This window comes from Lepidochelys olivacea, assembly GCF_965140295.1.
Source record: "Lepidochelys olivacea isolate rLepOli2 genome assembly, chromosome: 9".
NCBI classification, from domain to species: Eukaryota; Metazoa; Chordata; order Testudines; family Cheloniidae; genus Lepidochelys; species Lepidochelys olivacea.
The window spans coordinates 98,971,171-98,991,585 of NC_140419.1; the positions used below are offsets into that span (position 1 = coordinate 98,971,171).

The 20,415-nt window shown below is 38.9% G+C and overlaps 1 protein-coding gene across 5 annotated transcripts in view; it reads right to left on the reverse strand.

The window, feature by feature from the left end:
* Positions 1 to 939: 939 nt before the first annotated feature.
* PHF6 (PHD finger protein 6) overlaps positions 940 to 20,415 on the reverse strand; it is a 38,180-nt gene continuing 18,704 nt past the window's right edge. For 4 of the 5 annotated variants that reach the window (XM_084638653.1, XM_084638654.1, XM_084638652.1 and 1 more), the window contains 6 exons: positions 13,898 to 14,064; positions 13,583 to 13,726; positions 9,402 to 9,506; positions 8,021 to 8,154; positions 5,616 to 5,745; positions 940 to 5,330 (listed from right to left, as the gene is read on the reverse strand). In XM_084638653.1, coding sequence (XP_084494779.1) covers positions 5,616 to 5,745; positions 8,021 to 8,154; positions 9,402 to 9,506; positions 13,583 to 13,726; positions 13,898 to 14,064 — 680 coding nt within the window. In that variant the 3' untranslated portion in view covers positions 940 to 5,330. The remainder of the gene's footprint in view (positions 5,331 to 5,615; positions 5,746 to 8,020; positions 8,155 to 9,401; positions 9,507 to 13,582; positions 13,727 to 13,897; positions 14,065 to 20,415) is intronic. The other variant, XM_084638656.1, reaches the window with a different exon arrangement.

Sequence of the window (20,415 nt, forward strand, 5' to 3'; positions counted from 1 at the left end):
TTCACAGCATGGATAGATTCACACTAGTGCACTAAAAACAGCCGCATGGATGTAGCAGGACGGGTGGCTAGTCTGAGCTGCCACCCATCATGCTTGAACCCAAGGGATCAGGTGGGCTTGACTTCAGAGGCTAGTTTGAGCCACCACCCATGTTGCAATATCCACACGGAGCTAGTGCAAGTCTATTTGTGTCGGGACTCATACTTCCAGCTGCAGGGAGACATCTGGAGAGCCGACGGGCAGCCACAATGGATGCTGCTGGCCAGGAGAATCCAAATGGGAGTTCACTGGGCATACGCACACCAGCGGTAAATATTTAGGAACGAGCACTTGAACAAGTTTTGTTTGCAATATATTCAGCTTCACAAACCTGAATGGTAATTAAATAAACCACCAAATTTAAATACAATGGGTGGATATTGTTGGGCTAACCCTGAAGTCCACAGGAGTAATAGTTTCTACTTGGATTTAAGTCAACAATTGCCTCAGTAAGGACTTCATGATTAAGCCTCTTTTTCCCCCCCCATTGTGTACTTACCACCTGTTTTGGCAACTTTTGAACATTTTTCTTCAGCAAAAACGTATGCAATCATTGCATTTAGCAAATCACCCTCATATGCAATTTGCCTACAACAGCCTAATGCGAGGATAACCACTGAACACTCGTCATCTTACTCCAGGCAGTTATACCACAAATCCTGGCACATAAACCCCCATTGATGCTGCTGCGTCTTGCCTGTTATCCTGCAGCTGAAGTTTCCCCCTGCACATGGCGAGCTATTAGTTTCTGCAGTGAGACATAATTACAATAATCAGTCCTCAGACTCTCATTATGAAATATATCACTAATGAGATCCATTGCAGTTGTGCATGAAAGTGACATGCGGAAGTGTGCAGTTTTAACATTATGCTTTCATAAAAAGCAGAGCCACGCAAATATGAAATTCATAACTCATTTATTGAATATATAGGCAGATACCAATAAAAAACTAATACTGCAAACTACAACTTTGGAAGTAAAGCCAATATAACAGGAACAAAATATACATTATAGATAGGAATGTGTTTACCCTCTTTATACATTCCTTGTCTTGACATCTGATGTAAATGTATGCTAAAGCTGGTCTAATCGGAGTGCTTTTCAATAAGCAACAGTCCTCCAGAATCTTTTCAGGGTTGAGATGTCTCTGCTGACTAATGAGTGTGCATACATAGAAACTGCTTCAGCAAGTATATATAACATCAAGAGCTGTGCTCTGTTAATCTCCATCATTACTATGGTGGAACCTGTTTATAGTGAAATGGAAGGAGAGTTACTATTTGTTGCAATATGCTTTCAGTCCTCTAATAGTTAAGTTTCACTGTGCTTATAATGAAGGTTAATTCCACTAGAATATTGGTTCAACTTTACTGATCTTCTTGGAGTATAGCAATTATCACATCAGAGAAGTGTGACATTTCCAGGGGGTGGGGGGAGGAAGAGATCACCACTTCCTCTGCTCTGGTCTAGTATAAGAGAAGTTACTCCTTCCTATATGGAACAGTAAGAAGCAATTCCTGGCTGCTGGTCTTGCTCGAGCTGCTGTCCACTAGAACAGTGGTTCTCAACTGGGGGTAGGTGTACCCCTGGGGATACACACAGGTCTTCCAGGGAGTACATCAAACTCATCTAGAAATTTGCCTAGTTTTACAGTAAGCTATATAAAAGCACTAACTAAAAATTTCAGACTGACTCTATATACTGTATATAGTTTAGTTTGTTTATACTGCTCTATATACTGTAAGTACAATATTTACATTACATGTAATTTATTTTATGGTAAAAATGAGAAAGCAAGCACTTTTGTATTTTTCTGTCTGATTTTGTAAGCAAGTAGTTTTTAAGGGAGGTGAAACTTTGGGTATGCAAGACAAATCAAGACTCCTGAAAGGGGTACACTAGTCTGGAAAGGTTGAGAACCACTGTGCTAGAAGGTGAGATTTAGGGCCAAATTCAGCAAAGCTGGCACATGGAGGTGTAATTATACCTCCCTAAATCAGCAAAGTGCTTGTATGCAAGGGAGATTCATCTTTGTGTCATAAGCGGTATATTCACTGCTGCCCTCTAGGGTGTTGGCAAGTGGAACTCCCACCAGGGCTCTAGGAACAGGTTCTCCTGTTGGCAAACACCTGCTGAATTAGTGAACCCTTTAACCACAATACCCACGTCCCCTTTCCAGTCAGTGTCACCTACATTGGTGCTAGGCTTCCCTCACAAATAAATTTGTGGCCACTTTGTGCCACTACCTAGAACCTCTTCAGAAGTGTATAAGCCAGAGTCTCAGGGAATTTTGCCAATAGCCTTCTAGAGCCCTTCCTCCCCCAGCTGCTAGTATCCTGCAACTGCTCAGGTATACAGGCCCTGCCAGCACTCCCTGGGAAAAGAGCAGTAGAAAGGATCTTTTTATAGGCAAGCCCTTTGCTGATATAATGAAACTATTTAATATATTATTTTGTGGAAAAAAATCTTCCATTATAGGAGGGTTCCATGAGTCTCTTGAACAGAAACACACTGTTCTTGTGAGCAAGAAATGCCCAAAAAGGCCTAAACTAACTAAATTCAGTTAAATCAGTTTCATAAGACAAGTTCTTAGATTCAAGATTGTTTTCCGATCGTGAGATGAAAGCAAAAGCTGCCTATTTAAAAAAAAAAAATTGCCAGGAACAAATAAACCTTATTAATTTAACTAGTTAATTTAAACAAGTCTATTTTACCTATAAAGCACGTTCATTTCTTCTAACTTCTGGGAAGGCAGTAAATGCTGCAGAATAATCTTCAATATATGCTTGCAAAAGATTACATTGCTTTACAAAAAAGACAAACCGTCCAAAATTTCAAGCTAAAATGCACATAAAGAGACAGTAATGGCAGTATTTTGTCTTTAAAAAGTGTAAGTGTTGTATACCTGTCATACATTTCCATGCCTATTAAAGCTACAGTTAAGAACTTCGGAGATGTACAGTAAATACACTGCTGAGGTCCATTTTTTCTAAATATTAACACCACGACAGAATTACTCCCCAGCAAGTGATACTACTTGGGAACATATAAATACAATTTTTACATTGTAAGGCACTTTTACCCAGCATACATGACAAGATGAAGTAAATTATAACACGAATTTGAGGCTTGTAACAAAAAACGCTTTCGGTATTGACTTTTAGTTTCCATGAGTTCTGAATTAATGATGGTTTAGTCAGCCACTTGCTCTTCTGCTACTGTTATGGTTGCTAGTGGCATGCGGAGAGATAAATGATTTTATCCATAATGAATTATTAGACTGAATATTAAATCCAACAATTGACACAATGTGAATTAGAACTCAGTGAAAAATACAATGATTATATTGGCAAATCTACCCCATTGTACCTTTCATTCTTCCTTAACCAAAAATACAGTAGTTGCAAACAATAAAGTGCCTTTATTTCATGGGAAGGCCATGTTTGAGGCACGCAACCTAGAACCTAATCTAGGCAGTGTGACAGACATTTTGCATTCTGAAACCCTTCCACATAGCTGAAAAATTTTCATATTCTAGGAAAAAAAAGCAAACACCTTGGTAAACAATCTCAATCTGTCATTGCAATTCAAGTCATGCCTTTAATTTTGAAAGTTACAAATACAAAATAAGAATGATCAATGGCATGTTTAGAGCAGTAACTGAATATTTTCTGTACACAGTAATATTACTAAAACTGCATTCTTCCCCAAAACAGATTGAATTCTAACATGGTAAAATGTTAGAAATTTAATATAAACAGTTGAGTCCCTTGAGACATTAAGGAAACGCATGAAAAAACAATGACATGTTAAATCTTTTAAAAATACAAGTAAAAAATGCTACAGAAACTTGTTACAAATGAACTGCTTCTTAATATCAACTGCAGATGAACCTTCACTGTTTTTAGTCAAATTGTCAGAGTATCTTGCTTCCTGCTTTACTTCAAATCTAAGCGGTTTATTGGGTATTCAGAAAGAGCCAGAACCCTTCCCAAGCAACGAGGTGCCCTGGAAGCATTAGAAAGACTTACTTATTGGGTTAAGTTTTTGATTTTATTTTAAATGAATCTGCTAATGTGCTTCAATAGGACCAGCAGAAGAAGCTATTTATTAGCAACTAGACATGCCAGAGCTGTATGAAAAAAGTTAGGGAACTGAGCTGGAAGATTTGGTATAATCTAAACCTGATTATTCTCTAATGGAACATCGACCTCTAGACATATGAAGTGCCATGGCATGATCATTGATTTGACAAGAAAAAAAATCACATGCTAAAAGCATTAAGAATGGTAAGTAAATCTTATATAGTGGTCACAAGATTCAAATATAAATACTGATCTACCCAAAAAAAAAGAAAAGAAACAAAGTTGATTCCTCCTCCTTACAGCACGCGGGACCGGTGTCTGTATTTTGGACAAAGATGAAGTGCTCCACACAACACAGAGCACTTGAGGTCTGGATGTCAGATAAGGTGACTAAATTCCATAGACGTTAAAGTAGTAACCCTCTTCGAAATCTAAAGATGTTGGGTTGCAGCTTCCAAAAGTTAGAGTCACTTGGTACATTAGGAATATAGAGGTGGTGGACTGTTGGGGAAAGAACAAACTACAGCCCTTTGGCATGAGTACTGAAGCTTGCAGCTTGTAACCAACAGCTGCTCAAGTAAATCTCCAGCAAGGAATGCTGGGCAGTAGGAACAATCACAACAGGAACAAACTGAAAGGTTCAAGCACGCTTCTGCATGCACGGAGTTTTTTTTTCTACTGTGCCTTGCAAGCAAAAACAGAGCATTTTGCCCCCCCGCACATTTATCCTCCATATTTTGTATAAGAAAATGCAAAATTCATGAGTTACCAGCTTGTTGCCACCATGGACTTGTCTGTCCATGTTGTGAATTAATCTTACTAAGACTTTCCCTTGGTGCATGAATCCACTAAACAACTTACACATTCCAAATCTTAGATTTTTATTCAGTCCAGAAATATAGAGCTTACTTCATTTCAATGTCTGCCTTAACTTTTGACACTGTACATATTACATATCATTTATATAGTGTTTCAATTTTTTCCCAGACACTGCAGACTACAAACTACATAATATTGACATGTAAAACTCTGCCACTTATTGAAGGCTCACACACATGAATGTTTCAGGCAGTTCAATGAAATTTCTAACAGAATCAGGCCGTAAAAAGTTACTAACCCTTTTCTGATCTTAGAAAACAATTTAAAAGAATTAGTAGTTATGGATGTCTTATTCATTCCCAGTTCTCTAACTCTGTCCCTTGAACCTGTTTAAAAAACGATGAAAACAATAGTAAATTTAAAATCATATAAAGAGCAGAGCATCTAACAGATCTGACATTACATCTACATTTATCAGACATGAGGCCTCCTTTCTAATATTATAAAATCAGCTGAAGTTTAAAAAAAAAGTTCCCCGTTCTTCTGCAGTACACCAATAAAAAGCACTGATCTGCATATACTAGATTTAAACATTTTACTGTTATTAACTACATCAAATGTATGTTGTGTCTCAGTCTCAGTAACAGAGCTGCCAGGAGGAACTTCCATACCTAGTTTCCATTGAGTTGCTGCTGAGGAATGCTACTATGGTCAGAGCCTGATTTCCCACGGCTTTTGCTTTCTCTTTCTTCATCCTCTTCATCCCTTTCATCGTTTCCACTATGGTTTTTACAATAGAGTCTAAGACAATAAAAGAAACAATGGAGGATTTACCAGGAAACAAGAAAATATATATATTTTAGAACATTCTGGGCTCTCTCCACTAGTGAAGAGGCTCCATTTTAAAATTTTGCTGAATTAATGTATAAGGCACCTGTCAGACATCTGACATTAGAAATAAAGATTAGCTAGGCTACTAGATCACTGGCTAGAACCAAGGGCTCCTGTTACAGGGGCAAACCCAAGATCACTAACCAAACAAAAAAGGGAACAGTTCCCAACCGATAAAAGTTAACAACGAGGGGTTAAGCCCAAAAAACAAAGACAGAAGCCCAAAAAACAGTCAGCGGTACTCATTACTGTAAGAGCCACTGCCTCATGTCCTAAAAAGCAACCAAGGAAGAACACCAGCAGACCTCCTTCTGAGAGAGTTCCACCGCCAAGAACCTTAGACTGAGAAAGCTCTATTGACCTGTGCCAACCAACCGTAAACAGCTAGGCTGAGAGAAAGATTTAGTTTATGATAGCATTAGCAGATCCTAACAAAGCCTACTTACTGTTTTTTCCTAAAAAGTAACCACTACCTATTACAATAGCAAGCTTGTTCCAATATAGATAAGGCTGTGACAGCATTTTCATTACTTTCAATGGTTTACATCTTGCCTGTGAAAACTGACTGAGATGTACCAAGGCATAAGCCTGGGACAATTTAAAAAAACCCCATTTTAGACAAGAATCAAACTGATGTTATTTTAAAATGCTGTATGAACTGTCTAGGTGTTTAATGATTGCATATGTAAAGACCTACTTTCTCGTAGCTCTACCATAAGAGAATGAACATGGTTAGTAGTACCAGTGAGTTCTAAGGAGTTTTGTGATAGATTGTCTAAAATCTACATAAAATGGATCAAACTCTGTTCTCATGAACATTTACATAACAAAAAACAAATAGACACTCCAAGGGAGCATGGGTGCTCATAAAAAAAAAAAAAAGTATGATTGTGTGTGTGTCAATTTGTAATCACTTTCCATTTGTTCATGGATCTTAAGCTATCAATCTGAAACCAATAAATAAGTTGAGATAAGCAGAGGAAAGCCAGGCTCCAGTGCAGTCTTTATAGACTAGCATAAGCAGAAATTTATTTAAAACAGATCAATTCTAGTTCTCAAGAAGCAGGATTGTTATCACACTGCTCATAGAATGCCCCCTTGTGGCCAAAATGAGATGCAACCGGTCAACTTCAATTGGAGTAGGTTTGTGGTAGCAACTGGGAAAGGAGGTTGGAACAGTACAGAAATATGAAAAAAGATAGTTATCCCTAAGAGAGTATAAACATGGCAGGAGTTTACCTGTGACTTCAGCAATTTGAGTTACAGATTTTACTAATCAGGGAGAAAAATTTTTTTTTTGCTTTTTTTAAAAGACATATTTCATGTACTTTCAAGTGGGTATACAGAGGTTCTGAATTAAGTAGGATCACTAAAATATTTTCTATATGTGTGAAAGTTATTTTGAAAATATGACAGTTATTTTCATGTTTATGATAAACTTAACAGAAATACTTCCACTTTTGCATATGTATTTATCCTCATCTAACTTGGTAAAATGAGCTTAAATAGCTTCAGGTTAGAGAGAAAGAATATGAAGTCAGTCCAGTGGTCTAGTGTCAATAATCTACAATGCCAGAAAAAGCTATCGTGTCAATTAGTGGTCCGACTCTATTGCTCCCTGGGTTATTAAGGGCTAAGAGCATTCTGACAGCAGTATGCTGAGCCTCACTGGAGAGGAAGAGCCTCAGAAGTCAAACAGCAAGACTTTTGACAGGAGCACCCATCCAATTCTCCTAATTTGTTTGAGAGTGATGATGCAGGGCCTTGGAACAAGAGGAAATGGAAATTAAAGTGGGAAAAATATGAAGAGATTCTCCGAGTTCTGTGCAGAGAGATCTATTTTTGCCTCTGTTATAGGACAGGCTTTTTAAAAAAAAAAAGTTCTAAAAACTCTACATTTATAACAGAACTTAATTTTTCTATGACACTCAACTTGAACAAGATGTTTGAAGTAACAAAATTGATCTTGCACAAGCTTTTACCTTACCAGCTTTTGAACTGCAATAGTCACCTTATCTGAACTTCCAAAGATGTACGATAGTTTTGCCTAGTGCCTGCAATGCAGCTGAATGATGTGTTAATCAGCATTACTGCATGATCAGAATGTTTTATCTGAACAGAAAAGCAGTTCAAAGAGGACATCACAAAAAATGATCATTACAGACTTAACTGCTAGGGTTCTTACTTGTAAATGCCTCGTGACATATTCTCAATGTATTTAGCTTTGTCTTGTACTCCACAGTGGTAATGGTAAGTCTTGATACAGGCTTTAATTTCACATCCAATAGTAGCCCCAGGCTGACTGCAAAGAGTGCATTTCTGTTGAGAAGAAAGGACAGTACTCTAAATTGTGATGTTAATCCATTTAATCTCATCGATTAATGCTCACTTTGATGTCCCCAAATTTTAGCCATAAACATGAAGAAATTTGTGCTACAAGAAAAATTAATCTTAATTTATAGTAAGCCAGAAACAGTTTTAAATCTGCATCAATATATATGAACAGAGAACTGTTTTACCTGTCTGCTGCAAAAATAAGTAACTGCATGATTTGTACACATTGCTGCAGTTCTAAGTTCTATTTTGTTGCTGTTGTTGAAGTTGAAGCTAGCTTTTCCAAGTACCTAAACTCATTGAATATTAATTGTATTATAGTAAAGTATTATATTTTTTCAGATGGTAATAGAGTTCCATATATTATTGAATTCTAATATTCATGAAACTGTGTGCCATATTTTACTTATAAAACATACCTGAGTGCCTGTCACATACTCTGGGGCCCGTATATAAGATTTAATTTTCCACACTAAAATGTCATGACATACTGCTCAGACCACTCAAAAATAAATATATGAATCAACAGACAAACTGACAAGACACCTCCCAAGTAGGCATCCTCATCATCATTAGAAGTCCTTCCAGAGGCATGGGAGAAAAGATGGGCCTTGCACCCCCATGCCCAAGTGATTAGCAAATCTGGCCCTGGACTGACTAAGAGGGTGTGAATTTGAATCCAAGAGCCATGCTAGTAGCTCCCTCTCTCCTCTAGCTGAAGAAGACTTTAATAAGGTAATACTTTTGGGGCCTTTGAGACCCCAAAACAAGTATTTAAAAGATGCAATTTACCAGAGATACACATGAGATTCATCTTCCTTTAACTGGCAATACAGAGATTCAGTGTCCTTTTAAAGAGTGTTGAGAATGAACTAGCCATCATTTAAAAAAAAAAATGAAACAAGTCAATAATTATACAAATTGACTCCCATAACCTATTTAGCAATTTCATGCCATACAGATTCTGTGGTATGGAAAACAAACCGTCAATTCCTTCCTTTCTATTATGGTCCCCAAAGAGCCAACATACTGCATTCATAAAGTATGCTGTAGTTAAAAGAAAAAACACCACCACCACAGTAATTGTTGAGACACTTTATATCCTGATATCTAAGAGTGACAATACATTTAAATTGTTTTCTAAGAAAGTGGAAAAATTTGTTCAGATAAGGAAAAGAGAATCGTACATATACTCCCAACCGAAATCACTGAAGCATTCCTTACAAACATACCATTCTTTTCCCTCTCTTGATCTCCTGGAGTACAGTTTTAATATCAAAATCACCAAACTCTGCCCTTGATGTTGTTGTTAGCTGCACAGTGCCAGAAGAGAACAACTGTAAAGCAAACAAATGCACAATAACGTTAGGAGGTTACAGATGTGGCCATAAGAAGATTAAGGAGCAGGAGCAACAGAAGGGAATGCACTGTACTCAGTTATCTGCTGGTAAACTGTGCATTGCCAATGAACTCGAAAAAAACTGCAGATTGAGCATATCAGTAATTTGGATATTCCTTCCAATGCCCACTTGATTGCTTCAATTATCTGTGACTGCGTTTCAGAGGATTTTTTTTGAATGACAAAGCAGTAGTTAAAGGATGATTATGATAATGGAATATACAAAGCAATAAATGATTACTGCAGACAATTAAGACACTGAAGACATGCCTTGGTTCTGTAAAGGATATTTCATCCCCACTCACTGCCCCCACCTAAATAATTCAGCTTACTCACACTGCCAATATCAGTGCCCCTGGAAAGCCTGAAATGGTGATAATGGGACATTTCCAAGTAGTTGCAAACCACATGTTTCCATTACCTGCAGCTTTTATTGGCTGAATGCATTTCCTTTTATATAGTTACACTAACATCACTCACAAGATGTAACTATATAGTATATGCAGTAAAAGCTCTTGGAGGAGGACTTCAGCTAATTTCGACGTTCAGAGGGGGAAGAGAGGTAATGCAAAAGTCCAGCTCAACTTTCATATAGGGTAATTCTTTTCTGCTTACCTGCTATCTCAGTTGGATGTGTGCCTCTATTTGTAGGACAGGAAAGAGAGTCTTTTTGCGGGTACTGGGATAGCAGGCTCAAGCCCATCCAAAACTAAAGACCAGCCCCCTCAACCAACGAGGAGGAACCACAAAACCCTGGCCACAACTGAATTTGGGGAACAACAAATGCAAAAACAGGAACAGGAGTGGGGGTTGAAGGTTCATAATCACAGTTCTGGATGGAGACACTGACCAGAGAACCCTGGGCAGTGCCCACTGCTCCTCAAAGTCCAAGGAATCACTCAAAGCCACCCAGAGGAACTCTCATGGACTTTATGATCACAATAATCCTTTTCGATCTTATAGTCTGACTCCCTTCACATTGCAAGCCACCCACTCTTGTAATAGACCCCAAACTTCTGACTGAGTTACTGAAGTCCTCAAATCATGGTTTAAATACTTCAAGATACAGAGAATTCACCATTTATACCAGTTTAAATCTGCAAGTGACCTGTGCCCCATGCTGCAGACGAAGGCAGAACTCTGCCCAGATACGTGATACTAGGGATTGGAAACCCATCACACAGTTGCAGAGCATCCCCATCCAAGCAAGCTTCCTCCTCCAGGTCTGGTGGATGACCACCTTGGCCAGAGCCAGGAGTAGGCTGACGAAGTCTCGTGACTCTGTGGGGCCCTGGATAGGACATTTGTATAGAAGCAGGAATGGGGGGGGGGGGGAGTGTAACCAGAACCTCAACAGGAGGTTACAGAGGAGCCAGAAGAAGGGCTCCAGTCTGACACTACGTAGATATGCACCCAGTGTCCCTCTTGCCACAGAAGACGCAGATGTCGGGGGACCTGATAAACCATACCAACTACACACCCGTGCTCACAACACCATGAAAGAGACACCAAGTCTCATATCTTATGGGTGCTATAAGACCAGACTAGAGTACAAGCTGGCCACCGAAGTGCCCCTCCATTCCACAGGTTGCAGCAGGTCCTGCCACTTTGTGTCAGGGCAGGACACGAGGGCGAAGAAGTGGATGGTACAGAGCATAAGCATGCAGAGATGTTCATGTGATACAGTCTGGAGATGGACTAGCTGGATGGTGTCCAGCCGACTCAGGTGGCATATCACAAGCATCTGGGGGTTGCAAGGCAGGGGCCTCATGACCTGCTCTAGAGGACCGGGTGAAGGGTGTGGAGAGCCCTTCTGCAAGATCTGCCCAAGAAAAACAAGAAGGGGATTGGAGGGCAAGGCTGCCCTCACCTCCTTAAGCACGCAACAGGGTATGCACAGGGTGGGCAACCCCATGTGCTGGCCAAGTACCACAGGCTATACCCATTTCCTCCAACTAGCCCACGTGGTCTCAGATTCTAGTGACAGCAGCCAGGACCAGCCTCTGGTGCATCAATGGGGACTCCAACACCCGTACATGAAGATTGAGGTTGTGTACCAGGGGCTCAAAAGCCAGGAGGTATTCCCCCTCAGTAGCTGCTACAGACCTAGTTGCTGAAACTAGCTTCTGGGTCCTGTGGAGGTCCTGGTAAAAGGCAGCATCTCCGAGGGGTCCCAGGGGAGACCTCTTGGGAAGAAAGGCAATCTTATGTTTAAGGCAGCAGAATGGGATGCAGCAGGATTATATTCTATTCCTACCTCTGCCACAAACTATGTGACATTGGGCAAGTCACTTCATCTACCTGCCTCTGTTCCCCATCTGTGAAACTGGGGATAAAAAAACAGAGGGATAAAAGGCTCAGATTCGATGGCTAGTGATGGAGGCCACAGAACTACCTAGATCAGAGGTTGTCAATAGACTACAGGCCAAATTTGGACCATCAGATGCTTTTGAACAGACTGCAAAATTTTTTTACTTACTTATTGGGGTGTGAAAAATGCTGCTCTGGAGTCTGGACCTTGACCAAGAAATTTGGACCTGGACCAAAACAATTGACTACCCCTGCCAATCTCCTATTGGGAAAATGTATGGTCTATTACTACTGTATGCTATTAAAAACAGCAGCTTTCACTTCAGAGATGGATGCATCAATTCCTTTATGTGGTGTTTTGTGATCCTTTTGCATGAAATGAACTGTAGTATGGAGGTGCCAGTTTTGCACTTAAAGCACACATCTACTCGGTTATAAATGAATGTCAGTATTATTGTTAAAATATCACTGTATTTTCAGTTTAATCTGCTTCTCAGCATTGCAGCTCTTCTTCCCCAAAGTCATGCATACAATAGAGCAAAGAATTCTCAAAAGCTACAAAAGGTGTGGCTCTCTGCTTAGTGAGACTAGCCATAAGGAGAAAATTATATAAAAAAAAATATCTACCAGCTGCATTGGCTACTTATTCATTTCCAAGTCCAACTCAAGGAGTGGACTTTGTTTTATACAGCCCCACCTGGATCAAAAACATAACATAAGAATGGCCATATTGGGTCAGACCAAAGGTCCATCCAACTCAGTATCCGGTCTTCCAACAGTGGCCAATGCCAGGTGCCCCAGAGGGAGTGAACCTAACAGGTAAAGATCAAGTGACCTCTCTCCTGCCATCTATCTCCACCCTCTGACAAACAGCCAGGATGGGTAAGGAATGGTGTCCCTAGCCTCTAATAGTCATTAATGGACTTAATCTCCATGAATTTATCTAGTTCTCTTTTAAACCCTGTTATACTCCTAGCCTTCACAACCTCTGCAGGCAAGGAGTTCCACAGGTTGACTGTGCGCAGTGTGAAGAAGAACTTCCTTTTATTTGTTTTAAACTTGATGCCCACTAATTTCAAGGACCTAGCCATAGGAAAAAACTGCGTTCTCTGCTCTCATTCTTTCAGAGCCCCTGAGATCAGTTGATGCACATGAGCTAATAGTTCCCTAGATGTGATCATTTAGAAGCAGAGAGTTTCCAGTGGGGAGCCACTGACTCTGGAGGTCACTTCCCTTACTCTTTTGATACAGCCTGAATCAACTGATCTTCGAAGCATTGTGCAAAGCTCATCTGTTTCTGCAGGCTTTTTTTTTTTTTTTTTGGGGGGGGGGGGGAGGCCTGGAGTTAGAGGGTATTAGTGGTACTTTATTTTGGGGTGTAATCTTTATTTAATGTTATTGGAGTTATACTTTTGTTGTTTAAACATTGTACATACATACACCTAGGTACAATGAGATTTGTAGTAAGATGGAGAGTCTACCTGAGCTAATTCCTCCTTCTCTAAACACAGTCAACTTTCATCAACAGTGCCTCTGGTGAAAATAAATGAACTGCTCAGCTCACAACACTTTAGTGGGTCAGAGAGATTACTGGAAGCACAGGCTGTATTAATACATAACTACACGTTAGGGCACTGAACTAACAATGTATCATATAGCAGGACAGTTTAGAAAAATTAAACACTAACCCAATATTCTACTTACCATGCACTTATAGTGTGCTGCTGCCTTTTTGGCATTAAATATATGAAGCTTTCCTCTAGCTTCATTTTCTTCTTCACCTGCATGACAGAATCCACATTTAGGTTTTGTATCACTGGGACTGCTTCTGTGGGGAGACCTGTCTCTCTGAAAGAAAAACATTTTACTAAAATATACTGCTGTGTTCCAAGTAAGGTAATAATTTAACAAGTCTCTGGCCACCAGCTGGATACTCAAATGCCAGTTTTAATCAAAATCTTTAATTTCAAAGACAAACTTTCTCCTAAGAAGTTTAGCATATTTATGTTTACTGCTTACATAGGAACTGCTTTCTATTTCATCTGTGCCATGTGAGGATGTAGATCTAGTGTCTTCTGACTGCCCTTTGAGATTTGTTTTTCTTGGCTTTCCCTTCCGACCCCTCTTTTTTCCTTTGGGAGGTAAAGGCTCCAATTCGTGTTCATTGACACCCTCTTCTAAATCTGCTTAAAAATTAGAACACAACGTCAAGTAAATCTCAAAAAGGAAAACTGGTTTTACAAAAAGATTCTCACCATTTCTTACCCATGTTTATAAAAATTATTTCCAATTCATTAAAATTGTGTTTTACAATCTTCAACCATATATATGTCATCGAATAGATCTCTGAAAACTACTGTCTAAAATGTTTAAAGTTTCTTTAAAATCATACACAATACATTTAACATTATGTCAACATACCATTTCAGGGCTAAAATCTGATTTTAGGTACACATGCTAATCTCCCACTGAAGGTAATGGGAGCGGAGCAAGTATCTGAAAGCAAGAATTGACTATGTCCACTGGTAACCTAATTTCTTCAAAGTAACCTGCTGTCCTCCATTAAACAGCTGAACTACTACTTTGAACCAACAAATGTTCTTTGCCAGAATGAAACAAACACCAATGTAAGTCGCATTTTATCTTAAGCCATTCACTAAGGAATGCCTCTCTCCTTGCTTTAATCCGTGACATCTTCACAGCTTGTTTAAAAGGAAATTTCACCCATTCTGGTCATTCCAGTGAAATGACCATTGAGAACTGTAAAAATCATTCATTTCCCTGAATAAATTATAAAACAAATTTGAACATAACATTTTAGTTACAACATACTTTTAAGTCTACTGATAGTGGCAGCAATCAGCTAGCTGGAGAGCAACCTCCCGACACTGGAAATATTACAGCCCAAAGACTTCAGTGGTTTCTATAAATAGACATTTTATATATTTTAACACAAATGTGTTAAAGCTGGTTAATGTTGTTGGATTTTCACAGTCTTCACATTTTTTGATCCTCCTCTCTTGACATATGGGTACTGCCTGTTCTAAGCAGCTCAACAATCTTATAACTGCATTACCAGAAGAACTTAAAGGAAAGGTCCCCTTAAAGTGATAAAAGTACTAAAAACTTTTAAAAATCATGAGTTATATATTAAGCCTGGGTTCTTCAAAGGGGCCTAAAAGAGTTAACCATCCAACTTCCTCTGGCTCCTTGGAAAAAAACACAAGCCTAAATGTTTAATTGCTTCAGCCAGCTGTAGTCAAACACTGAACATCCCTTTGATTATTCCAAGTGTGTAGTTAACACAGACCTAGGGCAACACTTTTGGGCTTGTTTACTTTGTTGCCCAACTGACTTGCATTTAATATTAAATAGCCAGTTCTTGTACTTGGTTGCTAAGAGCTTTCCTGACAGTCAGCCATTGATAAAAAAATCAATCTTTTATAGAAGACCAAAATGGAGATTCTACAGCTAGATTTCTGTGAAACCATGCGCTGTACACGTTGCTAGTCCAAAACAAACAAACAAAAAAAAAAACCACCCCACACGAGGAGCACTTGTGGCACTTTAGAGACGAACAATTTTATATGGGCATAAGCTTTTGAGGGAAATCTTATGCCAAAATAAATTTGTTAGTCTCTAAGGTTCCTCAAGTACTCCTTGATTCTTTTGCTGATACAGACTAACACAGCTACCACTCTGAAACCTGTCACCATTGCTAGACAAGCTACTCTTCACAATCCAAAAAACAAAGATGTAGATAAACCCTTAAGTGGAATGGAGTCCAAAGTCAGAAGGTCTGATCTCCCACTTTTTACAATGACGACAAATGTTGTGTTTTTTTATTTGGGCATTATGTGGGTGCCTATCAGCAGGGTACTCTAGCCTCAATGTCTAAGCAGGATATTCCTGTTTCAGGACTAAAACACTGTACCACAAATCAGAAGATTCCAATTTACACCACTTTTGTTTTTTCCAGTCCTAGGATATGACAAAACCTAGTTGCATGTTATTCTACCCTGATGGCTAACCTAATGTACTTAACCAAGGCTTACAATCATCATATCCCATTGCTACCATAATCTAGCATAGATGACAAAGTCATTGGCCTGAGACTTAACATATAATTAAACCATTCCTATCCTACCCTTCCTACTGTAGCTGTTGCCAGTCTCCAATAAAACTAGACACACTTGTACTCCTCTTAAATCAGGAGAAGAGACTAATCCACATGCTTCCACCACAGGTTAAATATAAGCTCAAATATAATGCCTAAAAAGCATTTTTCTGTTGTATATTCTGAAAGAGGCCAAAATTTGAGAAGCTATGTAATTCTCACAAGTTTCTGTAAATCAATTTGGATTAGATTTGCCAGGTTTATCAACAGTACACATTTTTCTCAAAACCTCTATGTAAACTTAATGAGTCAACCTAGCTCAGCATGACCTACTTTTTAGCAGGTAATATGTTTTATTGAACCAGCCTCTGTTGGGAAAAGAGACAAGCTTTCAAGCTACACAGCTTGTCAAAAGCTTGTCTCTTTCACCAGCAGAAGCTGATCCAATAAAAGATATTACCTCATCCACACCTTGTGTGCCTCATCTTCTAGGACAAACACAGCAACACTGCAAACTACTCTTTAGCAAGAATATATGCCACATTCCAGAGTTTAAGATACAGGGGGCAACAGAGCAGCACATTATATATATAATTAATTTCATTGTTAACAGTTTGAGAGCCACAAAAGATGACTGCCATATTAGCCTAGTTTATTTTGCATTTCAGATTAACTGTTAAATATCCACAATCAATATGGTTGTGCAGAGATGAAACCCTAAGGAAACATCACACTCCAGACTGTGTGTGACAAACTGAGTCCTATACATTTGAGAAGCTCTTCCAAAGAGTAGAACCTTATTTTATTGTGTCCTTTCTCCCATGCATATAATTCTGGGTCCTCTGCTAAAATACTGAAATCTTTCAAATCCTAGCCTTAAATCTTTCATTTATAGTAATCCTAGGTGTTTTTTGGAACAGTATGTAAAAAAAATTCAGACAGATGTGTAAACTGGTGTCCCTTTAATAATATCAGTGTTTGAAAATTTCAAACTGTTCCTTCCAACGTGCATTTGTCTACACTGGATTTCACCTGCCATCATGCAGTCCATTCACCTAGCTTTGTTAAGTTTTACCAGAGTACCTCAATATTTTTCAGTCTTGACTACCCTCAATAATTGCTTGTCAGCCACAATGGTTTTCCACCTCTACATCCACCCTCTGGCCCCGATAATTAACAAACTTGTCCTGATAAACATTCTTGGGACACTGCTCTGCTCAGTACTTTCAGTGCTGAAAATAGGACTATCAATAATTAGAAGAAAATGAACATACATGATGAAAACCAACTTTTTATAAATGTCACAGGCTTGTGACAGAATCCTTCCTGAAATACTTATTTTATACTTTATTTGCTCTTGTAATAGTAGTTTTAATACTAAACATTTAAACAGTAAATAGACGATACATTTAAAAAATGATTATAACATATGAATCCTCAGCTTTCGTCAAAAACAAGCCCTCTCTGCCCCATACTAGCATCTCCAACAAAGTTCAGAATTCACTGAAATCCACACATTGTTTCCCCCTTTCCTGAAGGTGGATCTAAGTAAATTAAAAAAAAAAAAAATCCAAAACAGATTTAAGTCTCAATCCTACGAACAGTGTGAACCCGGGGCTTGATTTTGAAGGGACTCTACACAGATGCAGGGGCTTGTGTTAGCACATCTAGTTTCAGGACCAATTCCCTGGGAAATTACAGTTTCTCGCTTATTAACAGCACTGTGAACTAGTTTAACAGTACGGAAAATAAAAACCTGCAACCAGGTTTAACACAACAGCGCCTTGGACAGTCTTTACTATTTAAAAGACAATTTGGTTTGTGCCCTATCCCTCCCCTCAAGCCCACTGCCAAGCTTACCCTGTTTCCCTGGCATCTGATGGTTGGGTGTTTCCAACTTCTCATGTCAGCTTGAACTAAGGGAAACACAAAAAGTTGTTCAACACCTCCCTGACCATATGAAGTGTTATCATGGGCCCCACCCATATTGTGAAATTCCCCTAAGGTTCCCTAGATGTTCTTCACCTGCCCCCCTCCCTGCCCCATTAGCCTTTCATAACAAATTCTTATGTCTAAAAAACTGCCCTCAAAAGTACCTAAAATGCTGTATCTGAAGAAGTGATTCTTACATGCCTGATCCAGTATGTGCTCTCAGAACAACATATTCCAGAGAAGAGTCTGCATTTTCAGATGCACTTAAAAATGTTTTAATCAAGAACATACTAACTTCAGATCAGCTATGACAAAATCCAGGAGTGACAGAGTCCCATATTTGTAGCTTAGAATTCCACTATCATTACCAAGCAGTATAAAAGACGGATTTATATAACAGTTGATTCCCTGGGTTCTCAGCCTGGAGGTCCCAACTCTTAAGGGGTTGGGAGAGTGTCCCTTTTGTTATGGGTAGAAGGAAACTGGGCCCTGAAACTTTTTCCTGTTGGAGTCATGATATTGAAGAGGTTGAAATCCACTAGTTTATTCTTTATTGTGTCATCCTTAGTTATGTTGGGGATTTCCTCCCCTTCTTTAAAACCTACTGTTAAAGCAAAGTAACACAGATAACTATATTAAAGTAATTTTAAGATGGTTACACAAACCAATATAAAGGAGGACATATAAAGTGGAGGCTAAAGCTACTATATCTAACTACCAAGGGGGGGGGGGGGGTCTCTGCACGGCAATACATAGCAGAGCAAGTTACACAAGAGGAAAAAAAAGACTCAGGATGATAAAATAAGGATAGTACTAAGCAAAACTGAGTTTTTAGAAAGTGGTATTGTAGATATGTGATTCAAGTTAGATATTGTGAAGATGTCTCTCAGTGTGCTTACTTTTATTAAATCTACACAAAGTATATACATTTTGGTTTAAAATTGTTAAAGTGCATTACAAGTAAAGAAGGATTTCTAGAAATCAGAGCAAGTCAGTATTAAGTTCTACAAAATAAAAGGGGTTTAAATTAAGAAAAAGTATAAACTAAACGATAGCCAAGGATAATAATGTGATATTCTTTAATCTATCAGAGGACTGAAAAATAAAAGAACCACAAGGCGGCAATGTAATTATTTTTACTGGAAAAGAAATGGCAGAAAAACTAAACAGTTTCTTTGCAGCTGTATTTGATAGTGAGACTGTGACTGCATCCACAGATATTAGTGAGGATAAATTAGGAAAGATTGACATAAAAATAGTGGAATGTATGTATTTGAATGCATAGAGACAAATCACCAGGTTACATCTATAAGTGATGCTAAATTACAGATGAAAATGTTCAACTGCTTATTTTCAGGAAATTTTTTTGATAATGGAAAAAGTTTCTTCTGGTCTATCAATATGATTCTAAAGTGTAGAGAGATTTTCTGGGGAAAAGGCTTAAAATTCCACACCTTCAAGTCCAATTACTATTTTAGATTTTCAAGTATACTAGATTCCTCATAGCAACCAGTAATGACATGGACCTTGACCAAAATAATTTATAGCCTGAACAGCATTTATATTAGGAAGTGTTTGAGACTATTTCTACGTATAATTTAAGGATGCTTTTGTAAAGTTCGACACTGCTGTCTCACGTGAGAGAGGTGGCAGCAGACTAGGATAATTTGTTAAAATGATTTGAGTCCTTCCTGAAAGGACACTCCCAACAAGTAATGATGCCGTGCACCTCCACTAGTAGGCCCCTCACTCGTGGGCTTCCACAAGGATCAGTTCTCTTTCTAGTCCTTTTCAATATCTACATACAACTAGTAGTCACTCACAGACTTGAGTGCCAGCAATATGCAGATGGCATACAGCTGTGCCTACCCTTCATCACATAACCACACCACTACCAACACGATGGCCCAATGCTTCAGTGAGATCAGCTCACGGATGAAGTACAGCTGCCTGAAGTTGAACTTAAGCAAAATAGAGGTGATGCTGGACGGAAGTATTTAGAGGAGTTTGCAGGCACCGTACAGTCTCCTTTGGTTGAAGGTTCACCTCCACAAATGGTCATTTCAGTCTATAGTCTGAGTACTCTTGGATTTCTCACTGACCCTGAGCTCTCTCATTGCAACATTCGTAATGCTTTCTATCATCTCCAGTTGGCCAAGAGCCTCCATCTCATCATGGCAGATGAAGAGCTGGCCTCAGTTATTCATACCTTCATCTTTTGGCTGGACTACAACAATGTGATATACCTGGGCATGAAACCTTCAGCACTTCGGAACCTCCAACTACTATAAGGAGCAGTCTCCTCAGCAACACAGGCTGCTATGAACACATCCTACTCTCTAAACTGACTCCGGATAGAATTTTGAATCGAGTTCAAGGTATTGGTCCTTATCTTCAAAGTGTTCCATGGCCTGGGCTCAAGATACAAAAAAAATCTCAGAGTTACAAACACCTTGGGAATGGAGGTTTTTTGTAAATCTGAACAAAA